The 26,772-nt window shown below is 39.5% G+C and overlaps 1 protein-coding gene across 3 annotated transcripts in view; it reads left to right on the top strand.

Moving 5' to 3' along the window:
- LOC122809419 (zinc finger protein 501-like) overlaps positions 1-26,772 on the top strand; it is a 115,692-nt gene that overhangs the window by 43,449 nt on the left and 45,471 nt on the right. For all 3 annotated transcript variants that reach the window (XM_044080908.1, XM_044080919.1, XM_044080928.1), the window contains exon 2: positions 23,155-23,281. In XM_044080908.1, coding sequence (XP_043936843.1) covers positions 23,155-23,281 — 127 coding nt within the window. The remainder of the gene's footprint in view (positions 1-23,154; positions 23,282-26,772) is intronic.

Raw genomic sequence — 26,772 nt, forward strand, 5'->3', positions numbered from 1 at the left:
GACCAAACTTCATCACAGGGAAGAGTTACTGGTTTGTGAACGTCTTAGTATCTTAAAGTGGGTGGGGTGGCATTTCTGTGTTTCAGGACATCAAATGCTCTTTAGTGGTGTTCCAGCCAGGACCATGTGACATCTTTGCGTGTCAGCTCTCTTAGCAGTACTGAAAGGTCACTCGTCAGGAATGAACTTGCCCATATATTTGACCATGCTAAGAAAACGTTGCAAGGCTTAAACATTAGCTAGAGCTGGCATCTCAAGAATTGCAGTTTGCTTGGAAGGATCTGGTCATAAGCCTAAACTAGTAAATGAATGACTTACATAGGTAACTTATGCATAGGTAACTTATTTTAGCCTGAATTTACATTTCTGAGGATTCAGCTTAAGATTCCCTTTACGAGCACATTCCAGAACTTTCCTGAGATTTCTATCATGCTCTACTTCACATTGCCTACTACAAGAATATCATCTGATATAGCACATGGATAGCCAGAAAAAATTCCATCGCATGTTGGAAGACACTGGCAGAATTTATTCGAATTGGCATTCTCAAAAAATCTGTACATGCCAAATGGCATACTGAAAGTGGTTAGCAATGAAGATTTTCAATCAAGCAAAATTTGCCAAAATTAACTTTTTGCATCTAAGATGAAAAAAAAAAACAGTGATGGTTGGCATAAGAGCAGCAACTTCTTCAGCAGTTCCCATTTGATGATGAGGTTGTTTTAGTGCTTTGTTCAAATATTTTGGATCAATAATATTTTAATAATATCTGAGCTTTTCTTATGAGCTACCACCATGGAAAATGTTCTACTTCACATTGCCTACAGGTATGCAGGTATGACCCTAGCCCTGAGTAGCATCTTGCCATCACCCAGAATGATACCACAGTACAAGGACAAAATGATTGACTTCAACAATTGGCTAAGCTTCTGGTGTCATTCTAAGGGGATACAGTATCTGTCTGCCCGGGATGACATGATCGACAAACCACAATGCTTTGCCAGAGATGGCCTGCACCTGTTGCCCCTGGGATTCCGGATACTGGCTAAGGCTCTAGCCACCCCTATAGTGCCTTTTTTAGGCAAGGTTCAAATGACGAATTCACCACCGTAACCGGTACAAGCAAGAAGAATCTAAGGGTATTGCTACTAAATGCTAGAAGTCTAAACCTCAAAATGCACTCACTCAAGGCACTCCTTAAAATGGAGAACATCGACATCTGTGCAGTGACAGAGACCTGGTTCAAGGCTCCAGACAGTACCCCTGCATTACCAGACTATAATTCATACCACACCTTTCGGCCACGTAACCTGGACCGAAACACTAAAGGCGGAGGCGTGTCCATATTCATTAAGGATATCCACACCTCCAGGCTAGTTGGTCAGTATAATGCATCCGAGATTATCCAAGTGCAAATAACTCTTGGCAGGACCGCAGTCCAAATTGTAGCTTGCTACAGATCCCCCACCATGCCCCAGGATTCCCACTCCTCATTTCTTGATGCACTAGAAAATATTAGGGTACAACCTAACACCCTAATAATGGACGATTTAAACTACCCAACAATTAACTGGGAAAACTACTCATGTACCAACTCTTGTGCTGAACGTTTTCTGGAATTCATAAATTCCAATGCCTTGGATCAGCTTATCCAAACCCCCACCAGGGGCAAAAATATCCTAGACCTAGTTATTACCAACATGGGCAACCGGTGCTCCACACCAGAGGTCAATTCCTCATTGTTAGATCCGGCCACAAGCTAATCACCCCAGACATCCACATCCCTCCCCCAACCCCCATTCTGGAAACCACAGTAAAACATTTCTCCAAAGCCACCTTCTTAAGACAGAAGTGGCAAACTTCACGACACCCATGCTGGTGGACAATAGAGGTATGACTGCTGAATCCTACACAAATGCACTTTATAAGCACTTACACGAGTGCATGGATCGTGCAATCCCTAACGGAACCAAGATGCTATCCTCCAAAAAAAGGAAGCCAATCTGGTGGTCCCCTGCCATAAACAAACTCTACAACAGAAGATAGAAACTGTTGCAAAAGAGTAAAATCCCATGACTGGAGAAACTCCCTGGTCAGCCTCAGTAAGAAGCTGAGATCCCTCATAAAATCCTCCAAAGCTAGTTACGAAAACAAAATCGCCACTGACTCTAAAGACAACCACAAAGCATTCTATAGCTATGTCAGGAATCTCAATGGCAACACTCAGATCTGCTCTGAGTTACAGCACAATGGCACTAAATATACAGAACCAACTGATATTGCCAACATCCTGGCAGATAGGTTCAATGCTAACTTTACCCCACTGTCATCCCCTAAAGGGCCCAACTCTATACCAGAAGAATGCAAAGTTCCTGTAATCACGGCTGCACAGGTAAAAAACACACTATCCAAAGCCAAGAACACAGCATCCATGGGACCTGACAACATCCCAGGCTGTATTCTACATGAACTGCAGAACGAACTGGCACCCCACCTAAGTACCATATTCAGTCATAGCCTCACCTCAGGCTATGTGCCCACTGAATGGCGCACAGCACCGGTTATCCCACTCCACAAAGGGGGAGCCACCACAGACCCCGGAAACTACCACCCCATTAGCCTAATGAGCCTGGTCTGCAAGGCTATGGAATGTATCATCATGGAACTTATAAACAATGACATTGGTAATCTCCAAACTCAGGACCCCCACCCAGTTCAGGTTTGTAAAAGGCAGATCATGTCTCCTAAACCTGATAGACTTCTTTGAAGCAGTCACCAAAGCCGTAGATGAGGGTAAGGTGGTTCACACAGCCTATCTAGATCTCGCCAAGGCTTTCGACGCCATCCCCTACTCTGGAATTATAGATAAACTCACTAAACTAGACTCACTAAACTAGGTATAAATCCCTTTGTCACAATAAATGGCTCACTGACAGAACCCACACTTTGAAAGTAGCAGACTCCAAATCCAACTTCAGACCAGTGACAAGTGGAGTACCACAGGGTTCAGTCCTGGGTCCTCTCCTGTTACCCTGTACTTCAGAGAAGTTAGATACCAAACACAGAATGTCTTTGGCTAACGAAGTTCACAGATGACTGCAAACTAGGAGCCATAGTCAAAACTCCAAAAGATGTGGACATCCTACAAAAGCGCCTCACTGAGACAGATGCCTGGTGTCAAAGCCATGGCCTCAAGCTCAATGCCAAAAACTGAATTGTCATCCCTTTTGGTAAAAACTCTGTACCCATGAACTACCACATAGGCGGTAGTCTACTTAACACCAAAAGTGTGATGAGACCTTGGGACACAGGTAGACAGTAGTTTCTCCTTTGATAATCACATCGCCACAGTAGTCAGGAAATCCTTCTACATGGCACACCTCATCACAAAAGGTTTCTCATCCAGGGAAAAAAAGAGGCCATTGTTCCTCTCTACTCGTCACTCGTTAGACTCATTATAGAGTACAATGCCACTTTTTTGGTATGTACCTCACAAGACGTCTACAACAACTGGAAAGGCCACAGAGACACCTCACAAAGAGGATTACCGGCCTCAAACAGATGCCCTACGCAGACTGCACTTTACTCCGTCACATATCGCCTACTCGGAGGCGATCTCTGCCTAACACACAAAGCTATGTCAAACCCAGAGCTTTTAGACATGCTCCACTTAAAGAAATCCCAATCCCTACGAGCTACACACTCTAGGGACCTAAACCTTGCTACCACAATAAACAGAACATGCTGGAGGGATAGATTCCTGTCCCAGAGACTTCCCATACTCTGGAACAAACTACCTATCTATATCAAACAAAGCTCCTCATTAGCAAAAACATCTTGATGTTTGGATGGGAGATAGGAAATTCACCCCGGGGATCACTTCTGTGGCTCTGCTCAACAGTGGCACAGGAAAATAATTTTCTTGGGTGGTGAAAACCAGGGTACCTTTTGACTAGGCTTATATAGGCCCTAGGGCCTATAGCCTAGTACCTATCTATGAACCTATACCCATTCGGTTGGTTCTTCTGTCTAGCTCAGCTCTGACACTGTTCTGCATAGCTACAGGAACTTTCTGTGCTGGTGTGATGACTGGGCTTACCTCATGGTTTAACTTCATGGAGTACACGACTGGGTGTTTGCCTAACTTGTCTTCATAAATATTCGCATAGTCAGAAAAAATAGTTTGGGTGAAATTTGAGCTGTTATTTGTGCTTACATGATTGTCTTCTTTATTAAATGAAAGCAGTCATTTTCAAACTGTCTTTGAGGCCTAATAATGACTGCAAGTGTCTCTTGACTATGTAAAACTGCAAGTCATAGCTGTTCCCAGCAGAATAACATGAAAGCACTACAGCGCCTTTGGTTTGAATTTCTTCACCATCATAAGCAACAAGCTTTGCACACTTTGTCAGATCAAGTTTCTCACCAGCTTTTACTCTAGCAAACATATCTGCTGACATTAAATTTCACTTTGAATCAGTATCAACTTTGAGCTCTGTAGGTCTCTCATTAAACAGAACAGTACAAAATACTTCACTCTTTGCCCACAAGTCTACTGCATTGACTGTTTCATTAAGCACAGACACACCGTCAACATAAAAAGTAGGCTCGGAGCTTTCCAATTGATCAACATGCCTCTTTGAATGCTCTTTTAATAAAAGAATATGCCCTTTAGATTTACAAAGTCTTTTGAAATTATTCCACTTTTTACATTCGTGGCACTGTTGACCTAAAGCTAAGCACTTATCTCGCATGTGCTCATGAGTACCTCCACAGTTACAACAGTTATCTATGAGGTTTGCCTCTGGTGTTTGCTAAGTCTCCCCTCTGCTTCATTGAGGGTGACTGAGTTTTACTGAAGCTGCTCTAGCTTTTATAGAAACCACAGGTTTTGCTAGAGAGGTCCAGGGTGTGGTTGTACTCTTGTGTAACTTTTAACCTCATGTTACATACTATCATCATTAGCATTGGAAGGCACTGCAAGCATGTTTCTCTCATTTGTAAGCATATTCGTGTGCTTTTCTGTGAGCTCGCATATCTGACAAATCTCTATGGCCTTGTTTAAAGTTAAATCACTGTCTCAAAGCAAAATCGCTCTCACTGCATCATCTGTAATACCACACACAAGTCAGTCCTTTATCAACTCATCCCTTAAATCACCAAATCTGCACGTTTTAACCTTATTTCTTAAGTCAGTTATATATGCTGCAAATGTTTCACCAGGCTTTTGATCTCTTGTGTAAAATATGTGCCTTTCAATTGTAATATTTGTTTGGGGGTTGCACGTTTCTCTAAATTTATGTTTTAAGCATTCAGGGTCTTCCCGCGTTTTAGCCTGTACCACAATGTGGCGGTCCTCTTCCTCCCCTGCATGCACAGCTGGGGCATACACAAATGAATGCTCCCACTCAATGGCTTTTGAACCAGCTAAATTAATCACAGTCAATGCTTTTGTATGTGTGTCTTTGTCAGAAAAAGCAGCCTGTATGGAAATATCATACTCTTGCTGAAACACTCTCCCACACTTTCTGCAATATGATTATCAAATACAAGTGGAGCAGGCCTGCAAAATTACCATGCCAAAAGTTTCAAAGACACACCAGGTACTTGTGATAATATTCAAATGTACAACAATCCCTTTGAAAAGACTGGTACTTTTGTGAAGTAACTGTACTATTGTACTGCACACACTTGTCAACACTTTGAATACTTTGGATATTTGAATAGCTTTAGTTAATATGAAAAAGAAGCATGTAGAGAAAAAATCTGGTTGTTTTTTTTAATTTCTGACCTGTTTGCGAGTCATTTGAGCTTTGGATGGTCCACTCATGTATATTTCTCCACTACCGACTGTGTGCCTCATGGTTTTGACTTTGGATCCCATTCTGACAGAATGTCGCTCGATAAGACGATGAGACGTGGGTGTTCGTTTAAGTAGTTTATTATGCACAAACACATCAGGATGGATGACTGGAACATTAAACTTAAACTAAGTGACTGGTACACACATACGTGCTTTCACTCTGGCTGCTCATTCAAAATGGCACTCTTGCTTGAAGGATCAGTACTTATATGCACGTGTCCATAGACTGGAAGGGTTCTTAAAGGTACAACGCACACTCTGATCTTGATCTACCATATACCACCCAGACAAATGTCTGTTCTTAATGCCAAATCATCTGTTACATTACATCCCCACTTCTGACCTGCACACTTGCAATCAGTTCCTTACTGAGTCAAAAGTCTGTGTCTGTTACAGCAATCTCTCTGTGGTAGTCCTGTTTATAATGTTCTGGAACTCATGACCTCTATAGATACAAGATAATCCCAGGACCTCTTCCTTGTAAATGTCTAGGCTTTAGCTTTATTCAGCCTGAAAATACACCTGCAACTTTCTATTTGACAGTCTGCTATCAAAACTGATTAGCACCTCTCTTACTCTTCATAACTGCACCTAAGAATGCTAATCAAAACTTTGCAAACTAACATCCTATATTTATAGTTCATTAGACTTTCAATGTGTAATTATGTACAGAATGTTTTTATATTATATCCTTACTAAATAACTCTGATCTTCTCCTTTGAGACCATAGAATAGAAAGTGTAATAGGGCTTGTTAGCACTGACTTATACAGCCTGTATATGCACATAGCTACCTCAGTTCCACCTCACAGTACTACATAAATATCTTTCCAATTAATCATTTCATTGTTTGTTATCCATAAAGTGAAAATGACATAACCTGATAGAAGAGCTTTGTCTACTGCAGTTAGTTGAAGGTGTTGCAGAAATGTATGCACAAATCTATACTTGTAGAAATGAAACCACCAGGAGTAGAGCCTGCCCAGAGTAGTACCTATACTGTAATGGACATGCAACTTCCCTTTTAAGGTGCATTAGAAAGGAAGCCTAGTAACACAATAAACAATAGCTACTATTTCATCTATATATATCTCATAAATTTATTTATGAGTTCATAGGTTTGGTAAAAATAGGACACCAAACACTTCAATGCCCTAGATCTAACGTCTGTACTTAAAGGTGCCCATACATTCACCCAATTTCTTGTCAAAGGTATGTTTGGATGGGCTGAATTTAATTAAAACCAGTAATTTATTCCATTGGTATGGGAATCCTTGATATAAGGGGCTGCCATCTTTCACTATACAGTGGATACTTGTTTTTATCGATGCTGGGTATCTTCTTGTGTTCCATGTCTCCCCGGGAATATTCAGAACAAAAGGTTTCAAATACTAACTGGTCCTTTGGAAAACTGTGTGTGTGTGTGTGTGTGTGTGTGTGTGTGTGTGTGTGTGTGTGTGTGTGTGTGTGTGTGTGTGTGTGTGTCAGGCATAGGTTTCCTCAAAGTATGTGAAAACATACAGGTTATACGGGATTGGGTCTCAATGGTCTTTAACTCTCTTTGGGTATAACATCACTGCAGCTTTAACTATGATTATAGAGTGTTTATGACTAAACTAAAATAATGGCAAAGGTGATGTGAGTATTGATAGATATGGATCAGTGTGTTTTTGTGGATGGGAGGCAAACATTTGACACCATTAACTCATTCACTGAAATGGAGCTCAGGAAGTTTGTACTGTAACTTCAAATGGGTGGAGCCTCAGCGTTTTGACAGAATCAAATTATGTCCTCACATTTCAAACAAATGTTCATATGTCTGAAACCATAGGGGTTATGAGAGAAGTATAAATGGCAAACCCTTCAGCACAAACTATTTTTATAATGGTACTATTCTTTAGGTTCTAGGTCTTAAACTGAATTGTAGAAGTCACAGTAAACACTAACTATTATGCTTGTAATATATTGTAAACAATTTGCAATATCTCAGCAACCACTCAAGTTACACACATACTGTCAGCAGCATGTTATTCATCTAACTGAGAGTTTTCATATGAGGCTAAGGAGTTCTGTCTGTTTACTTGGTTGTTGAGATACCTGCGGTAGTGGTGCTGCGGTAGCATTGTCTCCTCACAGCAAGACGTTGTCGCGTTCGATTCTCAGCTAGAGCGTCTTCTGTGTGGAGGCATGCGTGAATGGGCATACCTTCGTTGAAGGTTGTGCGTCAGGGCTGGTAACTCTGCACGTAAAAATCCACTACCAAACATTAGTGGACTGGAGTTCCGCTGTGGTGACCCCTATCCGGGATAAGCCGAAAGAAACAACAACTTGGTTGTTGAAATATTTAGAAAACTGTGAAAACTATATCTATATAAATATAAAAAACAACAGTTAATATCTCTTTACCTGCACTAGACAGAGGTCAAATATTAATGCAGTTGAGTTTGCCATTGTGTAAGCTTTAAGATGAAATCTTTTAAAACCTTGTACATTGCATGGTTTTGGAATTATCGATGCAAATATGAGCAAGCAATGTTTGTCATGTAGTGGTGTCAATAGGAGATAACTGCAGATGCATCTGGAGGTGTCACTGGGATATAATTTAATAGAACTTTATCAAATGATTACTGTTTCATATTAAACTCTGCTGTAGAAACGCTAATTACTATCCCCTTTAGCCCACTTTTTCCTAACCAAAAATGTTCTCACTAATTTGGACTGCAGTCTTCCTGATGTTACCTTTTACTCAAAAATTCCCCAAAACTTTAGATGACCGTAAATAAAATTTGCAGATTTACCTTCCTTGTTGACTGCAGATCTCGTCATTTGATATTGTGTACAAGGCCTTTCCATCACCAAAAGAGCAGTTTATCTCGTAGGTTTTTTATTCACAAAATACTAAACAGTGCCAATTTCATACCTTTGAGTTGGAAGCTACCCATCCAAGACCAGGTTTTCTTTCCTACGAATTATCATTTGATATTGTGTACAAGGCCTTTCCATCACCAAAAGAGCAGTTTATCTCGTAGGTTTTTTTTATTCACAAAATACTAAACGGTGACAATTTGATACCTTTGAGTTGGAAGCTACCCATCCAAGACCAGGTTTTCTTTCCTATGAATTATCCACAAGAAAGCTGTCACATTAAACAGACCTCCATATAAAATAGTTACTGGAGAGTGTGCTTTCTCCTGACTAGGCTCAGCATTATGGACCAGAACTTCAACCTGAATTATGGAGCCTGGAATCTCTCGCTGAATTCAGAAAGGACTTCTACAAACATTTGCACAAGAGGGTTGAGTGCTTTAGGGACAATGGTAAACACCATATCCCATCAAATGGCATACGACCTTCCATTCACTGTGAAGTGTTAAATTCTGACAATATGACAGGCTTTCCTGGTTTTGTTATCCTAAGTATTGTCCTGCTTCTTTCTTGAATTGTTGAAATTCAAAAGGGTCTTTATGTATATACTGTAAGTATTGTAAACAAATGTGCTTTTACTGTTGACTCTAGCTCCGCAATGTTTATGTAAGATTCTGTAACAAGTAGAAGGATCTGCAACAAGGATGGATGTTCCAAAACACTTTATAAAAACATTTGATTTTTGTATTTATTTATTGTATGTTTCTAGATTATTCATGTTTACTTTTGTGTGTGTGTCCTTTTGGGTCGTGGCTAAAAACGGTTTTTGGACCAGCCCCCCCTACACAGGTAGTAAATAAACAGAGCAATGATGATCTAGATGGAAGCCGAGTGTAAGAAAGCACTATTATTGATGGCGGGTCTTGATGCAGAGAAGGTATTGAATTAATGTCAGCTGTGATTTTATGAATAGGGCAATGCTGCCATTTGTTTTCCCTGATAGAATAATAAGGTTAGTTAGGAGGATATATAAATGGTTAGAGGCAAGAATTAGGGTGGGAGGGTTCCGCTCTGATCAGCTGTTTTTGAACAGAGGAACCAGGCAGGGGTGTCATTTCTCCCTTTTATTTGCTTTATATTTGGAGTTATTGTCAAGGAAAAATAAAGAACTCACAAATTCAAAGATATAACTGGTATGATAATGAGGAAAGTTAGCTTTACTTGCAGATGGTATTATTTTGTACTGGATAAATCCAGAAAAGGACATTTCAGTGTTGTAGAACACTTGAGACGGTGTCAATTGTTTTCAGGGTATAACATTAATGAAGATTCAACAACGGCTATAGCAACACAAAATCTATGACGGCATGATAGGATAAAGTATTTAAGTGTGAGTTCTAAACTGTTCTGTTTTGGCCACTAAATATATGTTTGAAGAGACTAAAAAATGCAAAAATTGAGAAGTTGGAATGACTAGATATGGGGAGAGACTAAACAAAATTTAATAAAAATTGAAAAGTAAGAATCTCTTGATTATGGATATGAATAGTAAGATACAAGCAGTGAAAGTGTTTTTTAGTCTCTCTAGTTTTATATAAAAAGGTCAAGCGTATTTTTAACAAACAGAGCAGAAGTTATTGACCATAGTTTAGAGTGTTTGAAATTTGGGAAGGGAGGAGGAGAAGAGTTAATGAGATAATTTGTTTCTTTCCATAGGGCAAGGTGGTTTATGATTACATGATTTGAGGGAGTAGTTTAGATCTACATGGTTAAGGCTCTTCTTCATAATACAAGCAGAAGGTTTCAAATCTAAGAGGAAAGACGTGGTAATGAAAGGTGTGTGTGTGTGTGTGTGTGTGTGTGTGTGTGTGGGGGGGGGGGGGGTTCAAGAAATAATGAGAGAGATGACTTTTTGATGCAGGCCGTTAAGGAAAATAGCAACAGCCATATAAAATATTTTAATTATAAAGTAGTAGAAAGTATTCGAAGAACTTAGCCAACACAGGACTGGAGAAAGGAGAGAGTACCAGTAAGAGTGACCTGCAAGTAGGGTTGTAGAAAATAGGCAAGATGAGGCTGGAATTTATTCGAGAAAATTTAGTAAAGGAACCAACATAATGAGAGCAAATAACTATGGGGGGGAGATAATCGAGTGGGATGATTCCAAGCAGAAGTTTGGACTGCAAGTTAGAAACTCTGTTCCCTACTGAGGATTGACAGCAAAATATAGGTAAAGAGAAAGGGATGAGGAATGCTAAGTGAAATCTCAGTTCTTCATGAGTTTTTAGGTTGAGTCTAGAACAGAAGCTGCTGCTGAAAGGGATAATTATTAATGCATATTAAGCATTTCATGGTAACTGAATACCAATCAGAAGAGGATAGAAAAGATTCAGAAGAGAGAATGGAAAAACAGTGTACAAAGGAATAGTGGGAGAAAATTGCATGGCTCTCAAGTATACAACAAAGTTCAGAAGGTTTGACATTTTTGGATCAAAGTGTTGCACAGGTATTTTATACCCCAAACAGACTTCAGACACTTACCTTGGGTTATGCTTAATACTATTCACTGCCAAAAAAGCAGTTACTTGAAAGTGGAAATCAAAATTTAAACCAACTATAACAGAAGTATTGAATATTGCAAAAGAGGTAAAATAATTGGTGTAGGAATCCTTAGAAATGAGAAGGAACAAATAACATAGAAATAAATGGAATGTGTAAGAACTGTGCCTGCAGAAGTTCAGGAAGGGTGAAGTTTAAATGAAGGCAGGAACTGAGCAATTTATATAATGTTGGCATGAAATATAGTTGTTAAAATGTAATAACTAAGCTACAGATGAGAGAGAGGTGCTGTAGTCTTTGTCTGTAAGACATGCTTTAATGTCTTTCAGTTCTGTCTGTGAAGGATCTTCTTCAATTTTTAACAGATGACATGTGAGTAGGTGACAGAACAGGGCACAGTGTTCAATAATTGGTCAGGTAAGAGCTCTATTTAGGTAAGAACTACCTCAGTGGCATGGCTTTCAATCCCATGTAGGATCAGGTGAGCAATTCTTGTGCTTTACAGATAGTAATGGGTTGTATGAGTATCAAATGAAAGTTTATCCGCTGCAAGGACTCCAAGGTAATTTACTACACTTCACCATTTAGTTTTCACTCACCAGTAGTATAGAAAACAGAGTGGGGGTTGCCAAATGCCAAAATGCTGTATTTCCAAGATATAGCTAATATCCACTACACTTATTACTATATATTTAAATACTTTTCAACAAAAAATCTTGTAAAGTTCATTTCAAAAGTATAATATACAGTATTTACACGGTCAAATCCAACATAGTCTTACAATGTTAAATTTGTCTGAATCCAGACTGTTATTTTAAGGTTTCTGACCAGTCTGGGAGAACTTTTGTTTCTGTCCCTCCATTGTGTATACTTTACTGAGTTTTTTTTTTCATTAACGTCAGTGTGTCAGTATCAAAGCTCTTGTATGTCTGAGTGTACTGTTACATCATTTTCTACTGTTCAGACATATACAGTTTAAGCACATCAAAGAACAGCCCTGTTTTCTTACAGTCCTTTACTGCAGCCCCTTTTTATCATCCCAAATACTTAATATCTAAAATTTCCATGACGTTCATGTTTTTTTTTCCCAAAACATCATACCTCATCTGTAGTATGCCATCTTCAGAATATATTTGATTAATACAGACAAAAACATGCACACATTGTATGCTTTGGAGAATTATTTCTGTAGTATTTTCATTTCTATTTCCTTTTCTCCTTAAACATTCTTAAATGGGCTAATACACCTAATAGTCTCTGTTGATCCCAAATCAATATCCATTTTTGTAGGATACGTCTATGCAGTATTTTTTCCAGTTTGTAACTTTTACTCTGTTTTTATTATTTCCCATTAATCAAATAATTCATATCTAACATGGCTGTTTATCTGCAAGTCAACATATGTTGTTGCACCTCTGCCTTTTCCAGCATTCTTCCATTTCTCGCAGGATACAACTTTCAGTTTACTCTCACTCATTTCATACTTCATATTCCATCTTTCCAGTGGTACCATTATCACTCCAAATTACTCAGGTTGAGTCAGTACAGTTTTTTTATATAAACTTGGTTCCATTCGCTATATCCCTAGTTTGGGAGATCTGCTTGTTCGTTTACCCATTCACCCAGTTTGAAAGTGGCTGTTTATATTGGGTACTGTTTTTCTGTCCCTGGATTCTTTTATTGCTTTATTACTATGTTGGGTAGTGTGACATCTCCAATTCCCATAGTTTTTTTAATAGTTTATAGAGCTATTATTGCTTTATTTCAATTTTTTCCAGATTTCCTAATTTTCTGTATATTTACCTTTTCAGTCATGGCCATGTGGAATGGTTAAATGCTGTATCATATTAAACAAAAAAAAAAACACTTGATGAGATAATAACCTTAACTGACTGAATTCTTCCCACTTGAGTATTGATTTTTATACTTTTGTCTTGCAGTAATGTCCATGATTTTCCCTTCAGTTTTCTGGACTTTCTTACTCAATTGTATCTTTAATGTCCATTCATGTTATGAAGTCTCATTAAACTGTGTAGACTTCTCTTGTATTTACCCCATTTACCTAAATTCTCTCCCCTACTCTAGTAAATATTGTCATGTCGCCTCACAGCAAGAGGTTCTCCCATTCGATTCTCGGCTGGAGCGCCTTCTGTGTGGAGTCTGCATGTCCTCCCCACGGTCGTGGCATCCGAAAGATGTGTGAGAGGGTGTGCCTTTGTTGAAGGTTGGGTGTTGAGCTGGCACCTCGGCACTGTAAAAATCTACTGCCAATCATTAGCGGACCAGAGTTACGCTGTGGCGACCCCTAACCGGGAAAAGCCGAAAGAAGAACAAAAAAATTATAATTTAATTCTAAACACTCCACATAATCTAATAGCCCAAAAAAGTAAACTTAATATCCATTATCTGTAGATGAACTCAAAATATCAGTGAAGAACTCTGGAACAAAATTAAATCCTCCAAAAGTAAGTATAAATTAAGAATTGCTGCCTCTTTTAAGGGATAACCCCAAAGCCTTCTTCAGCAGTGTTAGAAACCTTGAAGGTATAATGCCCAGCAATGGTCAGAGCTAACGCTTAACTACAACTCTTACTTGCTTGCTCAGGTCATGGCAAATTTATTGGCGGACAAATTCAGCTCTTATATTACTCTGCTATCTTCCCCTAACTTCCCCCAAAGTACTGGCAAACCCACACACCGCAGGTCCTGAACGCTGTCTCAACTTGCTCCATGGGTCTTGCTAATGTGACATGCTACCTTCTTGTCAGCACCATTCGCATGTCTGGTACATTCACTGATAAGCATATTCGCCCTCAATCTCCCTACTGGATTCACACCAGAGAAATGGAGAACTGTAGTACTCATTCCATTCTGTAAAGGGTGAATCCACTACTGATCCCTGCCTCCTGAATCTGTTTGGCTTCTTTGAAAATATAACTGATGCATTAGATTCAAGCAGTTTGGTTAGCACTGTCCACCTGGAACTGAAGAAAGCTTTTTGATGCCATCCAATGTTTTGACAAGATAATCAAACTAAATGTAAACCCATATGTTACCTGCTGGATTGCAAACTGGATCGCTTACATAACCCAGTCTGTTAGTGTATGAGGCACACTTTCTTTGAAAAACAGTGGTGTCCTCTAGGGATTGGTCCTAGGACCACTTTATGGTATGTACTTCTCTGCTGTTAAGACTGACATCACAAGGGCCTGTGGCGGACCAAGTTGGAACTGTCTAACTACTTGGCCAACTTCAAACTTTTCAGGAAGAACTAACATGCACCGATTAATGGTGATTGGTCAATGAGTTGAGATTAAATCCTAAGACATGCATCACTGTGCTCTTTGGTAATGCTGGATACCCATGAACTTATGACATAGGTGACACCCTTTTGAAAGCTGATTCTGCCATTTGGGATTTGGAGAGTTCATTCTCAATGAAAGTGCCCTGTGATTGCCATGTATCCACTGTTAGGAAATCCTTTATCTTGCAAGACTAATCACCAGGCATATTTATTCCAGATGTAAGGAAGTTATCATCCCTGTCTTCTCCCTCATCAGGCCCATAATAGCGTTTAAAGGCCTGTTTGGTATGTGCAGGGTCATATGTATGATCCATCTTGAGAGACTTTGGCATTTTCTCACTAAGATAATCCACGGTATAACTTTGTTCAGATACCCAGACTGCCTTAAAGGGCTTTTCTCTTTTTTCTATTTCCTACAGTTTCTTGAGAGTTGACCTCTGTCTAGCCTACATAGCCTCAGGGGATCCAGTATTATGTGATCCCTTGCACCTCCATAAAACTAATAACACCTACAACACCTGCTTGAGAGATCTTAACTTCTACTGAAAACTAAATAGGACCTGCCGGTCAGCTAGATATATCTCAGAGAATCCCACTTTTATGGAATAGAATTCCTTTTGATGTAACGTAAAGTAGCTCCTGACCATCTTTAAGCATAACCTGGATGAATGGATGGGCAGTCATTAATACAACCAGAGTATGGTCACTGTAGCCTTCATGGTATAAATTAGCCATGTCAATGGATGCGAACCAATGAAACCCGACGTCAGTAGTGTGAACCATACCTCCAAACAATCACAAAAAAGACACTGTGGGGATATTGCATTGCAGACCACTATTACAACACCGATTTTAGTATATCAGTCCTTTAATAGTACAAGACAATTTAAAAACAACAAATAAGGGAAAAAACTGAATAAACCCTTAACTTTGTCACCGCATTTTCATCCCAACTTTTGGGAGGTTATCTGAGGAAGTCCCAACGTTTGGGATGAAAATGCAGTGACAAAGTTAAGCATTTATTTATTTTTTTTTCCATGTTTGTTGTTTCTAAATTGTCACGTATTAAAGCACTGATATACTGAAATCAGTGGTGTAGTAGTAGCCTGTAATATCCCCACAGTGTCTTTTTGTGATTGTTTGGAGGCACATCAATGGATACCTATAATTTGGGTATTGCGGTTGGGTTTCTAATGATCCTCTGGATCAAATGGTCTAGCATTGACCTATGAACATATGAACCTAAAATACTGAAATAATTTTAATACTCTTGGTATGAATTTGTCTAACTTTTCAGCCATTAATATACAAATGACACATATTCTAAACCAGGACTTGCCTTTCCCTCCTTGAATAACTTTTTATAGTTCTTTTCTGACTTCAAGCTGAACTAGTATACACTATGTAGGTGACAATGGACAACCTTGTCTACCATTCACACTAATGTTCATAATGTCTGCCCCATAATCATTAATTAATCTGCTTGTTTGCCTTTGTGATCACTTTTAAGTAAGCCAGGAATGAATTTGTCACTAAAATTTCTATTTTTAAGAACTTAACGCATGAATTTCCAGTTGACCATATCCAATACTTTTCCAATGTCCTATATAGTAATGCCCGTGTGAGTATCCTCAGTTTCTACTTTCTAGTCTAAGAATAATAGTCAGGGTTCAGCTATTATCTATATTCTGTATGTTGTGTGTAAGTCTAGACGGTCTATCTACTTAGGTAAGACTGTGTCATGTCTCTTAATATTTTAGCAAGAATTCTTACGATTGTATTTAATAAAATCAGTCTTTAGTTTGCGGGATCTTATATTTTGAGCAAGTATTCTTCCAACCATATTCATTGAAATGACACATTTTCTCTAGTCTTACAAAACAGTTTAGTTAATGTTGTATAGCTGTTAGTGTTTCAGTTCATAAAATGCAGTAGAAAATATGCCACTAGAACTGTCATTATGAGGCATGAGGTCCAGTAGGCCATTCAGGAAACTAGCCCAGTCTTCCCAATTTGTAAGCACTGTCTGGTTAAGTGATTTTCTGAAAATCACACTAAGCAAATTAAGGTTGTGTGACTTAAACCATGGACCACAGGAAACTGCTTGTTAGTAGTCCCCAGCCTTAATCTTCTGTGCTGTCAGATATTAATTCTTTCTACTTCAGGTGGAGTTATGTCAAACTATAAACATCTAATGTCTTCCTGCATTAAACTATCTATAGTATTCAAGTACCATTTTAAACAGAACCTCTGCATTATCATGAAGGTTGTCAATTTTTTTTCCAATTTTGTATTTTTCTGTGAATGAAATTTTACTACTTGTAGACTTAGCATAAGGTGGTTGTGTTTTTCTTTACGTGTATCTCCTTGCTAAATATCAGTCATCCCTTTTGCCTTGTATTTACTAATAATCACCTCTACATAAAGCAGTCTTTTTTATTTTTTTCATGTCAGACTGTCTATTTGAGGTTTAATAGGTTCATGGGTGTGTACTAAGCTAATGATTACTTGGGCCTTTATAAGCCTAACCATGCATCCCAAATCTCTGACATGTTCTAGTACCCTTGTTAAGTATAACCAGGGGCTTGTAAGACAAACCATTTATAGGCTGCCTGTGTCTGTTAGAGACATAGGTGCCAAACTAGGGATGAATTTCCTGTTCATCCAGTTGTCTAAGTTACAGTTGAATTGGGTTAGGGAGGAACTCTGCTTCACATGGATGGTGACCCTGTTCCACAGAAGTGGTAGTCTCTGGGATACATAGCTGTCTTTCAAGTAGATCCTCTGTATCACAGGCAAGGTTTAAGTCTTTAGAATGGGTAATTGTGGTACTGTTTGTTTGGCTGATAAGTAGGGGGTCCATCAGGGGGGGCATCTCACAATTCCTTGTATGCTAAGCATAGGTATCTCCTCAATAGCCTGTAGAAGACAGAATGCAGGGAAAGGACTTTGAGGTAGACTGCATTGGGCATGTTACTTATGCCTTGTATTCATTTAGTGAGGAACCTCTGTGGGTGTTCAGTTGTTGGGTGTTTTGGTTAGGTGCATACCAAAGGGGATATTGCATTTATTGATCAGTTTGAGAAATACTGAATACAGTGGAATAATGTCATCCTTGGACCTAGATGCCATACCTTTGTTTATAAGTTACACAACATAGAATTTATTTATTTATTTATTTAACATTTGTTAACTGGGAAAGTCCGACTTGGAACAAAGCCAATTTTCAGGGGAGGCCCGGGGAGAAAGGCTCCAGATGCTTTTCTTTGTAACTTCCTCACTACTCTAGACACATAATGGTCAAAGGCTAGATTATCAGGGGTCAGTGGCTTCCTAAAGGATACTGTTATGCATTTCCTGGCCTTTTGTTTTAGTTTATGAATCTGATACAAGTTATTTGTCTGTGTCGGCCCTTCCTGGAGAACATTAATGCCAGTGTGGGTTTCTCTGACTGGTCCTAATTTGTAGTCATCTGCATATTTGGTCAGCCAGAGTCAACTGACATTGACCTTGACTTCAGAGAAGTAAATGTCTAACAGGACTAGCCCCACAACCAGTCCCTGAGAAGCTCCACTTGTGACTAGCCTTTTTGTAGAGATAGACTCCATAATTTATTTGTTCTATATGGAATGTGTCATTTTTAAGTGTATAGTGTTATTTCACTTTCTGTGTTTGTTTTGTAATTCAGACTGTAGCCCTTTCAATTTGTTTTTGTCTTTATGCCTACCTCAGTCTTTACACTTGCTTTCGTGATCACTTTTATAGCACCCCCACCAAATCTGGTAAGTGTTTAAAAGGTCATTAGTGCCCTCATCTGTAGTTTGAAAAGGGACTCTAAACAGTTTTCACTCCCCAGTTTTCCATTTTTTAATACATCCTCCACTAACGTGTTGGATCTGATTCTTCTTCCTCCTTCACATATCTACCCATCCCTCTTCTTCTTGGGGGTACTTTTACAACTTTATGTTCTTTTCTAGCTAGAGTTGTTTTAGGGTCAAGTCCCCCCAGTAATCTGATTTACATTTATTTTAATCTTAACTCTTGCTGTGAAACAATCCTGAGAATTTCAGGACAATCTCTGGTACATATGTTTCCAGTTTTCCAATATGAGCCTGTTATCTTACTATGGTACCAGGCTGAGGAAAGCTGATTTGGTATGAAAAATGAGGGTAACATTGTGACCGTTTTCTCCTGCAAAAGTAAAAGGAAATGAACTGACTGGATTTGTGTGAAGCTACTGCTAAAAATGTAAAATATAACCTCTTGCATCTCCCATGCTAGCAGGTCATAAAAATGTAAGTACAGTGTGACTTAAAGAAATAGCTGACTAGAATTGTGAAGAGAAAGCAGCCATTAAGAATTTAGGCAGTTGACAGATGTATGTGAGGTCCTGTTTACCGGTAACGTAACTAAGCTCTTACCCTTTTACTTTTGCTATGTGAAAGCGAAATACTGAAATAAATTGATGCAATGTTTTCTGCAAAATAAAATTATACAATGACTTCTGGATATCAGGACTGAGGACTTTGGGTGAAAAAAATGTTTGAGAATGGTCCTTGTTCTGTCTTTTGTATTTGCTTGGAAGAAATTGGTGACATATCTGTGAAAAGGTCTGCCTGATTACATTACTCTAAGGTAAACAAATTATTTTAGTTAGGTCTAGAAACTCCTTAGTAAAAGATGGCTATGATATTTAGTTCATAGGTTTATAGGTGCATAGTGGCCTAATGACCACAAGGGCTATTATAAGCCTAGCCGTGCAACCCAAATGTGACCTACAAATTTGATTTGTATATGGGGTGATTTACTGACCGTCTGTGTCCATCAAAAACATAGATGCCAGACTAATTTCCAATTACCTTTCAATTGGTTCAAGTTACTCTTAAATAGGGATATGGAAGAACTCTGCTCCAAATGGATGGGGAGCCTGTTCTAGATAATGGGAATTCTCTGAGAAGCATATTTGTGTCTCCACCATGTCCTGTTTATGTCACAAGCAAAATTTAGGTCCTTTGATCTTGTAGTTCTGATGCTGTTTGTTTTGCAAATGGTCAAAAGGTTCATCAAAACAGGGTTCAGGGATGTACTAAGCTAATGACTACTTGGGCCTTTTTAAGCCTAACCATGCATCCCAAATCTCTGACATGTTCTAGTACCCTTGATAAGTATAACCAGGGGCTTGTAAGACAAACAATTTATAGGCTGCCGGTGTCCGTTAGAGACATAGGTGCCAAACTAGGGATGAATTTCCTGTTCATCCAATTGTCTAAGTTACAGTTGAATTGGGTTAGGGAGGAACTCTGCTTCACATGGATGGTGACCCTGTTCCACAGAAGTGGTAGTCTCTGGGATACATAGCTGTCTTTCAAGTAGATCCTCTGTATCACAGGCAAGGTTTAAGTCTTTAGAATGGGTAATGGTGGTACTGTTTGTTTGGCTGATATATAGGGGGTCCATCAGGGGGGCATCTCACAATTCCTTGTATGCTAAGCATAGGTATCTCCTCAATAGCCATAGCTTATAAGCCATGCAAAACTCACCTCTCAGAAGTCTGTATGATGCTGAGTTGTCTCTAGATCAGATTTTTTCTGAATATACTCTGTTCGGTACAACTTTAATGTTATTTTGATAGTATATGTGCACCTTCTTTGCATATCTAACCTGTAACTGCACTGTTCACCTTATTTTAAAATGTTTATTTGTATTGTGTTGTTTCTGTATCCACTTAGAGCATTTGGTCCGACTACCAGTGGAAATATTAATTTGTATAGTTTCATATTTGGCTAACCAAGAGTGGCATGTTGCTGCATATCCCAGATGGTGGTAGTGCTACTGTGCCAGGGAAAAAAAGCTGTGGGGAATTGGAAACTTCTGTCAGCCTTTAATCGGAAGTGTGTGTGTGTGTGTGTGTGTGTGTGTGTGTGTGTGTGTGTGTGTGTGTGAGATTAACTTCTGTAGAAAGCAGTTACGATGAGCAAGGAACACTGGAAGATGCTGCTGTTCAGAGGAAGTGGTGAGAAAGGGCCTGGGTGCTAGGCAGAAACTCAGCTCTGTAGATTACCTGCATGCAGTCTAATCTGGTGATGGATGTTAAAAGCACATACCAAGGGCAGCAGTTCAAATTTTCATTATGCTCTTATATGAGGTTACATTTTAGACTTGTGTATACTGTCCTTTTATTTTACCCTGCTAGGTGCCAGTGATGCAACTCAATTAGTGTTTTTCATATTAAATATAAGGATGTGAGGTGTATCTTTCTTCCCATTTAAATATGATGACATTAGCATGAGTTACAGACCTCCTTCATGGCTTATAGAACCTGGTTCTGTTTTTTTTTTTTTTTGTTTTTGGTTAAGTACCCCATTTGGAATTGTTTTTAGAGCTGCTATAATCTATTCATAGTGTTTTCAAATCCTTAAAGTAGCTGACTTGTAGTTTTTTTCTAAAGTTCAGTCTGTAGTCCTTCAGGTCCTGCCAGCTGCTCTTCCCAAGGTGTCAAAGTTATCAGTGTAATCAGGAGCAGTAACTAATGTCAATGAGCATATAATGGGCTTGGAAAACGAATTTCTGGCATTCCTCAGTGACTTTAGTGGGCAGATGTGTGATTTTATCCTGAATATTGCATAAATGTGCTGTATTTGCTCAAAACTATTTACTTTCATAATTCCTATCAAGCTATCTTTACTCTTATTGTGGTACAGTACTGCTTAGAAACAAGTATGACCTTCTGTTCTAAAATTTGTGTTATAGTTTATTTTTAATGAGTCACAAATGACTTTGTACATTACATTTGCCCTTACCTGTTGTTGCATTGCTACCATCCTTGATCTTTTGCATTGTAGCACACTAAATGTCATCAAAAGTATAATCCTTGAGCATGATAAATTAGTAGGTATTCTCTTTGTTGTGCATTAAGACTAAAATGCTGCTATATGAAAAAAGATACTGCAGTTGGCTTTAATAACTGGTTCACTATCCAAAACAGATGTTGTCAGCTATGTGTACTGGTACTTGTCAACTATATGTACTGGTACTATTAATCTCCCTCTCAGCAACAAAGACAATGGAGAAAAGTTCCACATCTCTGTGCATATTTTTATAGCAGCTGATGACATCAGCAAGAATGATTACCGCCAATGAAAGAATGTGGGCAGTACCTAATAGGAGAAAACTACAGTTGTCCCCAATTCTGTGGTGTGTTGTAAAGGCAGAGGAAGTTCCTATGATAAAGCATGATTGAGGATAGGTTTATAAAAGATGGATGGACTTTCCTTTGATTCTGATGCAAAAGAATGAAACTAAGTACAGGTTGGGTTTTGGCACATAAACTATATTAAAGAGTGAAAGGAAACCTCTGGGTTGATATAATATGCAGGTGGCAGTAGTATTTTCCTTAATGCAGTTTAGTTTGGATCTGAAAATCAAACTGACTAGAGTTTAGGGGAGGGGATGGCATTATTGTTAAAGGTGAACCACACCCACAGACAAAAAAAAAAAGTTTGTCATCATGGATTGGTGTTTCCTAGATTTTAACACCACTGTGGGACTATTTACAGGTTTTTAAACATTTTTATACTTAATGAGTCTGACCACATGGGATCTAGCATCTTGAAATGATCCTGACTGTTTAGTCTGCCTCTATGTATCCCAGAATGCAGTGCTTGTCTGTAAAAAAAAAAAAAAAAAAAAAAAAAAAAAAAAAAAATGACATCACGCAGGTTTCTTTCTTCCTAAAGCTCCAGTCACTGCATTGATTTTACATGTATACACTGTCTTTCAGTCCATGCCATTCAATGACTTCTTAAAACACAAATACTGCAAATGCCACAGAACAGACTTTCAACATGCTTTTTACTGCTGCTTCTTTTTAGAATGGCTAAATTGCAGTCTTTTATGAAGCCTGAATTGTACTGCTTTGATTCCTCTCCCATTGCCCTTCACACCTAACTTCCCTAGCTTTCAAAGTGTCAAGGGTAATTTGATCTGTTACCTGTTGTGATTGACAGCTCATAGCAGCAGACTTGGCTCATGTAATGTTTCCTAGTTCTAGCCTTTACTTTCTGTATGGGTAGGGGAAGGGTTAGGAAGCTGTGACATCACAGCTTGGGTATTTTTTAGGACTGTTGTGGTGATGTCAGTTTGGAGAGGGAATTGGCAAGAAAACTACCTGTATTCATTGATGTCATCAAGGCCAATGAATTGGTGACTGCAGCATGCTTTTTCAGGACATGAGAAGTTTTTTTTTTAAAGTAAAACCACCAAAGTACAGTAAGGTACTGTTCTAGTGGAAAGAAACAGTCAATTTAAAATATTTTAAATGTTGTATTGTTGTTTATTCATAGCAGGGACAGTAAACAGGGAGAAAAAGGACAGAACAGTGGAGCATTTAATAGTAGAATCCAGTTGTTGCCCATTTAACGTCTTTACCTCACAGATTCAAGGTACAGAGTGTGATTCTGGTCATTGGCTTGGCTTGTAATAGTCTGCAGATTGATAGCTTAATATTTACCTATGAACATAACTGTACTGACTTTTTATACTTAAGCATGTTTCACTTTTTTCAGTCTCCAGAAAAATTTGAAGATGTTGCTATCACATTTTCAGATGAAGAGTGGATAATGCTAAGCGAGAAGAAAAGGAAGCTGTACAGGGAAGTGATGGTACAGAATTATGAAATGATGACTTCTTTAGGTAAGTTTAAACACTGCAGTGTAGTTTTGAAGCTTTTGTTTGGTAGCAAATGGATGACAGAGTTTTGTAAGATATTGTTATCCACCTACACTTCACATTCTTGGCGTACATTTGAATGATATTGTTTTAGATGCATGTGCAAAAAAAAAAAAAAAAAAAAAGAAATGCAAATGTGATGTGCCCTCTGTTTTTTGGAGATTATAGAATTAGATCCACCCAACCACAACCCCTTTTACATCATCACATAAAATATTGCCTTTGTTTTTCATCCCGTCATTTGGTGTTTCAGTACAAGGCATTTCCCTTCTTCATCCATGTGTATGTTTGGTTAGACAGAAAAGGAAGGTTGTTTGCTGACATTTGTCAATATTGCGAAAGAACAGCAGAGGAGGAGTACCTGTGTTCATTGTGGGTAAGACCTAGGAGGTACTGGTGTGTATTACATGCTGAAGCTTTTTGAGCTTTGAGTAATTACTGGTTGATAGCTGATTTGAATGCAGTCTTCATTTCTGTGAAGCTGGTGCTTTTATAAAGGCCCTTTCCATATTCATAAATATAGAATTTGTTATAGGTTCATAGGTTCATAGGTAGATACTAGGCTATCTGCCCTAGGGCATTTATAAGCCTAGCCAGAGTGTATTTGGCTTCCGCCTCCCTATTAGATTAGCCTACTGTGCCTCTGTAAAGTAGGTCACAGAAGGTACCCTTTAAGATTAGTTTACTGTGCCTCTGTCTAGCAGGGACACAGAAGAGATCCCAGGGGTGAATTTGCGATTTCCCATCCACGCGTCCAGATTTTGCTTGAAGAGGGTCAGCGAGGGGCTATGTCTAACATGAGTTGGGATTCTATTCCAGAGTGAAGAGAGCCTCTGGGAAATGAATCTGTCCCTCTAGCATGTCCTATTTATTTTTGTGCTGAGGTTTAGGTCCCTGGAGTGTGTATGTCTAACATGAATTGGGATTCTATTCCAGAGTGAAGGGAGCCTCTGGGAAATGAACCTGGAGCGTGTATGTCTAACATGAATTGGGATTCTATTCCAGAGTGAAGGGAGTCTCTGGGAAATGAATCTGTCCCTCTAGCATGTCCTATTTATTTTTGTGCTGAGGTTTAGGTCCCTGGAGCATGTAGCTCTAAGGGACTTGGATTTTTTGAAGTGGAGCATGTCCATTAATTCTGGGTTTGACATGGCTTTGTACATCAGGCATAGATCGCCTCTGAGTAGGCGGTAAGCAACTGAGTAGAGCTGGAGTTTCTTTAGTCGAGCTGCATAGGACATCTGTTTGTAGCCCATGATCCTCTTGGCGAGGTACGTTTAGAGTCTCTCCAGTAGCTGCAGGTGTCGGGTAAGGTACATCCCAAAAGGGGCACTGTATTCAATTATGGGCCTGATGAGTAACGAGTAGAGGGGCACAATGACCTCTCGATCTAGTTGCGAACCCTTTAGTGATAAGGTGGGCTATATAGAAGGTCTTTCTAACCACTTTGGCAACGTGATTATCAAAGGAGAGATTACTATCTACGTTGGTCCCCAAATCTCTAATTACTTCTTCCAGATTAATGGATTACCACCTATGTGGTAATTTGTGGGCACCTTGTTTTTCCCAAAGGGGATGACTATGCACTTTTTAGCATTTAGCTTGAGGCCGTGGCTCTGGCATCAAGCATCCGTCTCTGTGAGACCCTTTTGGAGGATGCTTGTGTCAGCTGGAGATTCGATTATGGTCCCCAGTTTGCAGTCATCTGCGAACTTTGTCAACCATAATCCCCCCGTGTTAGCCTGAACCTCAGAGAAGTATATACCGAAGAGAGAGGTCCCAGAACTGAGACCGGTGGGACGCCACTTGTAACTGGTTTGGATTCGGACATGGCACCTGCGATTCTGACCATGTAGGTTCTATCTCTGAGCCAGTTTGCAACCCATCTTGTGATATAGGGGTTGATATTTAAGCTGGTAAGCTTATTTATGATGCCCGAGTGGGGTATTGTGTCGAAGGCTTTTGCGAGGTCCAGGTAGGCTGTGTGGACTACCTTGCCCTCATCTATGGCTTTGGTAAATGTTTCAAAGAAATCAACTAGGTTTAAGAGGCAAGATCTGCCCTTAAAGCTGAATTGGGTAGGGTCCAGTGTCTGGAGGCTCCCAATGTCTTTGTTTATGAGTTCCATGATAATAAGCTCCATAGCTTTGCAGACCAGACTAGTCAGGCTTATGGGGCAATAGTTTCCGGGGTCCGTTGTGGCCCCACCTTTGTGGAGTGGGACCACTGTAGCTGTACGCAATTCTTTGGGTACATATCCTGTAGTAAGGCTAAATTTGAACAGTGACTTAATGTGAGGGTTCAGTTCTTCTTGGAGCTCGTGTAAAACACAACCTGGGACACCATCCGGTCCCATAGATGCTGTGTTTTTTGCTTTGGAGAGGGCAGCTTTCACCTGTGCATCTGTGATGTCAGGGAGGTTACATTCAGTTGCGATAGGCATTTGCTCCTTTGTGGGGGAAGGGGGGGGGAGTTTGCGCTGAATCTGTCTGCCAGGATGTTGGCTACGTCTGTAGGTTCGGTATATTTTGTACCGTTATGCAACAATTCAGAGCATATCTGGGAGTTTCCACCCATGTTCCTGACATAACTAAAGAAGGCCTTGTGATTATCTTTAGTGTCTAGGGCAATTTTTCTTTCAAAGCTGGCCTTTGATGATTTTATGAGGGATCAAAGTTTCTTGCTAATACTGATCAGAGATGCCTTCCCTTTTTGGGATTTTGCTCAGTCATGTAGTAGCTTCCTCCTTCTGTTGTATACCTTATTTATGGCCGGGGTCCACCAGACCGGTCTCCTGTTTTTGGAAGAGTGAGTCTTGGTTTTATTTGGGATAGCCCGATCCATACATTCCTGCAGGTGCTCATAGAATGCATTTGTAAAGGATTCTGCGGATTGGGCTGTATTATCCTGTGGCCCAGGGGCTTTGAAGGATTCCACCTCAGTCTTGAAAAGTGCAAAGTTGGCTTTTGGGAAATTCTTTACAGTGATTTCCTTGGCTGGGGGTGGGGACGGGATATGGATGTCCAGGGAAATTTGTTTATGGTCTGATCTTACCAATGAAGGGTTTACCTCTGGTGTGGAACATAGAGTCCCCATGTTGGTGATGACCAGGTCCAATATGTTGTTCCCTCTTGTGGGAGTGGTGGCCAGTTGTTCCATTGCGTTAGAGTTTATAAATTCAAGGAACCATTGGGCGAGGGTGTTTGGGCTTGAGTAGTTTTCCCAGTCAATGCTTGGGTAGTTGAAGTCACTCAATAACAGAGTGTTTGGAGAGACCTTCATATTCTCCAGTGTTCTCAGATATGCCAAGTGGGGTTCCTGTAATAGGGAGGGTGTTCTGTAGCAGGCTGCAAACTGAAAGGCAGTTTTGCCCGCTGTTAGTTGCACATGGATGGTTTCCAATGCTTCGTGCAGTGTCACTAACCTGGAGGTGTAGGTATTTTTGATGAATATAG

Source organism: Protopterus annectens, chromosome 1.part1, assembly GCF_019279795.1.
Source record: "Protopterus annectens isolate FY-2018-M chromosome 1.part1, PAN1.0, whole genome shotgun sequence".
NCBI lineage: Eukaryota > Metazoa > Chordata > Ceratodontiformes > Protopteridae > Protopterus > Protopterus annectens.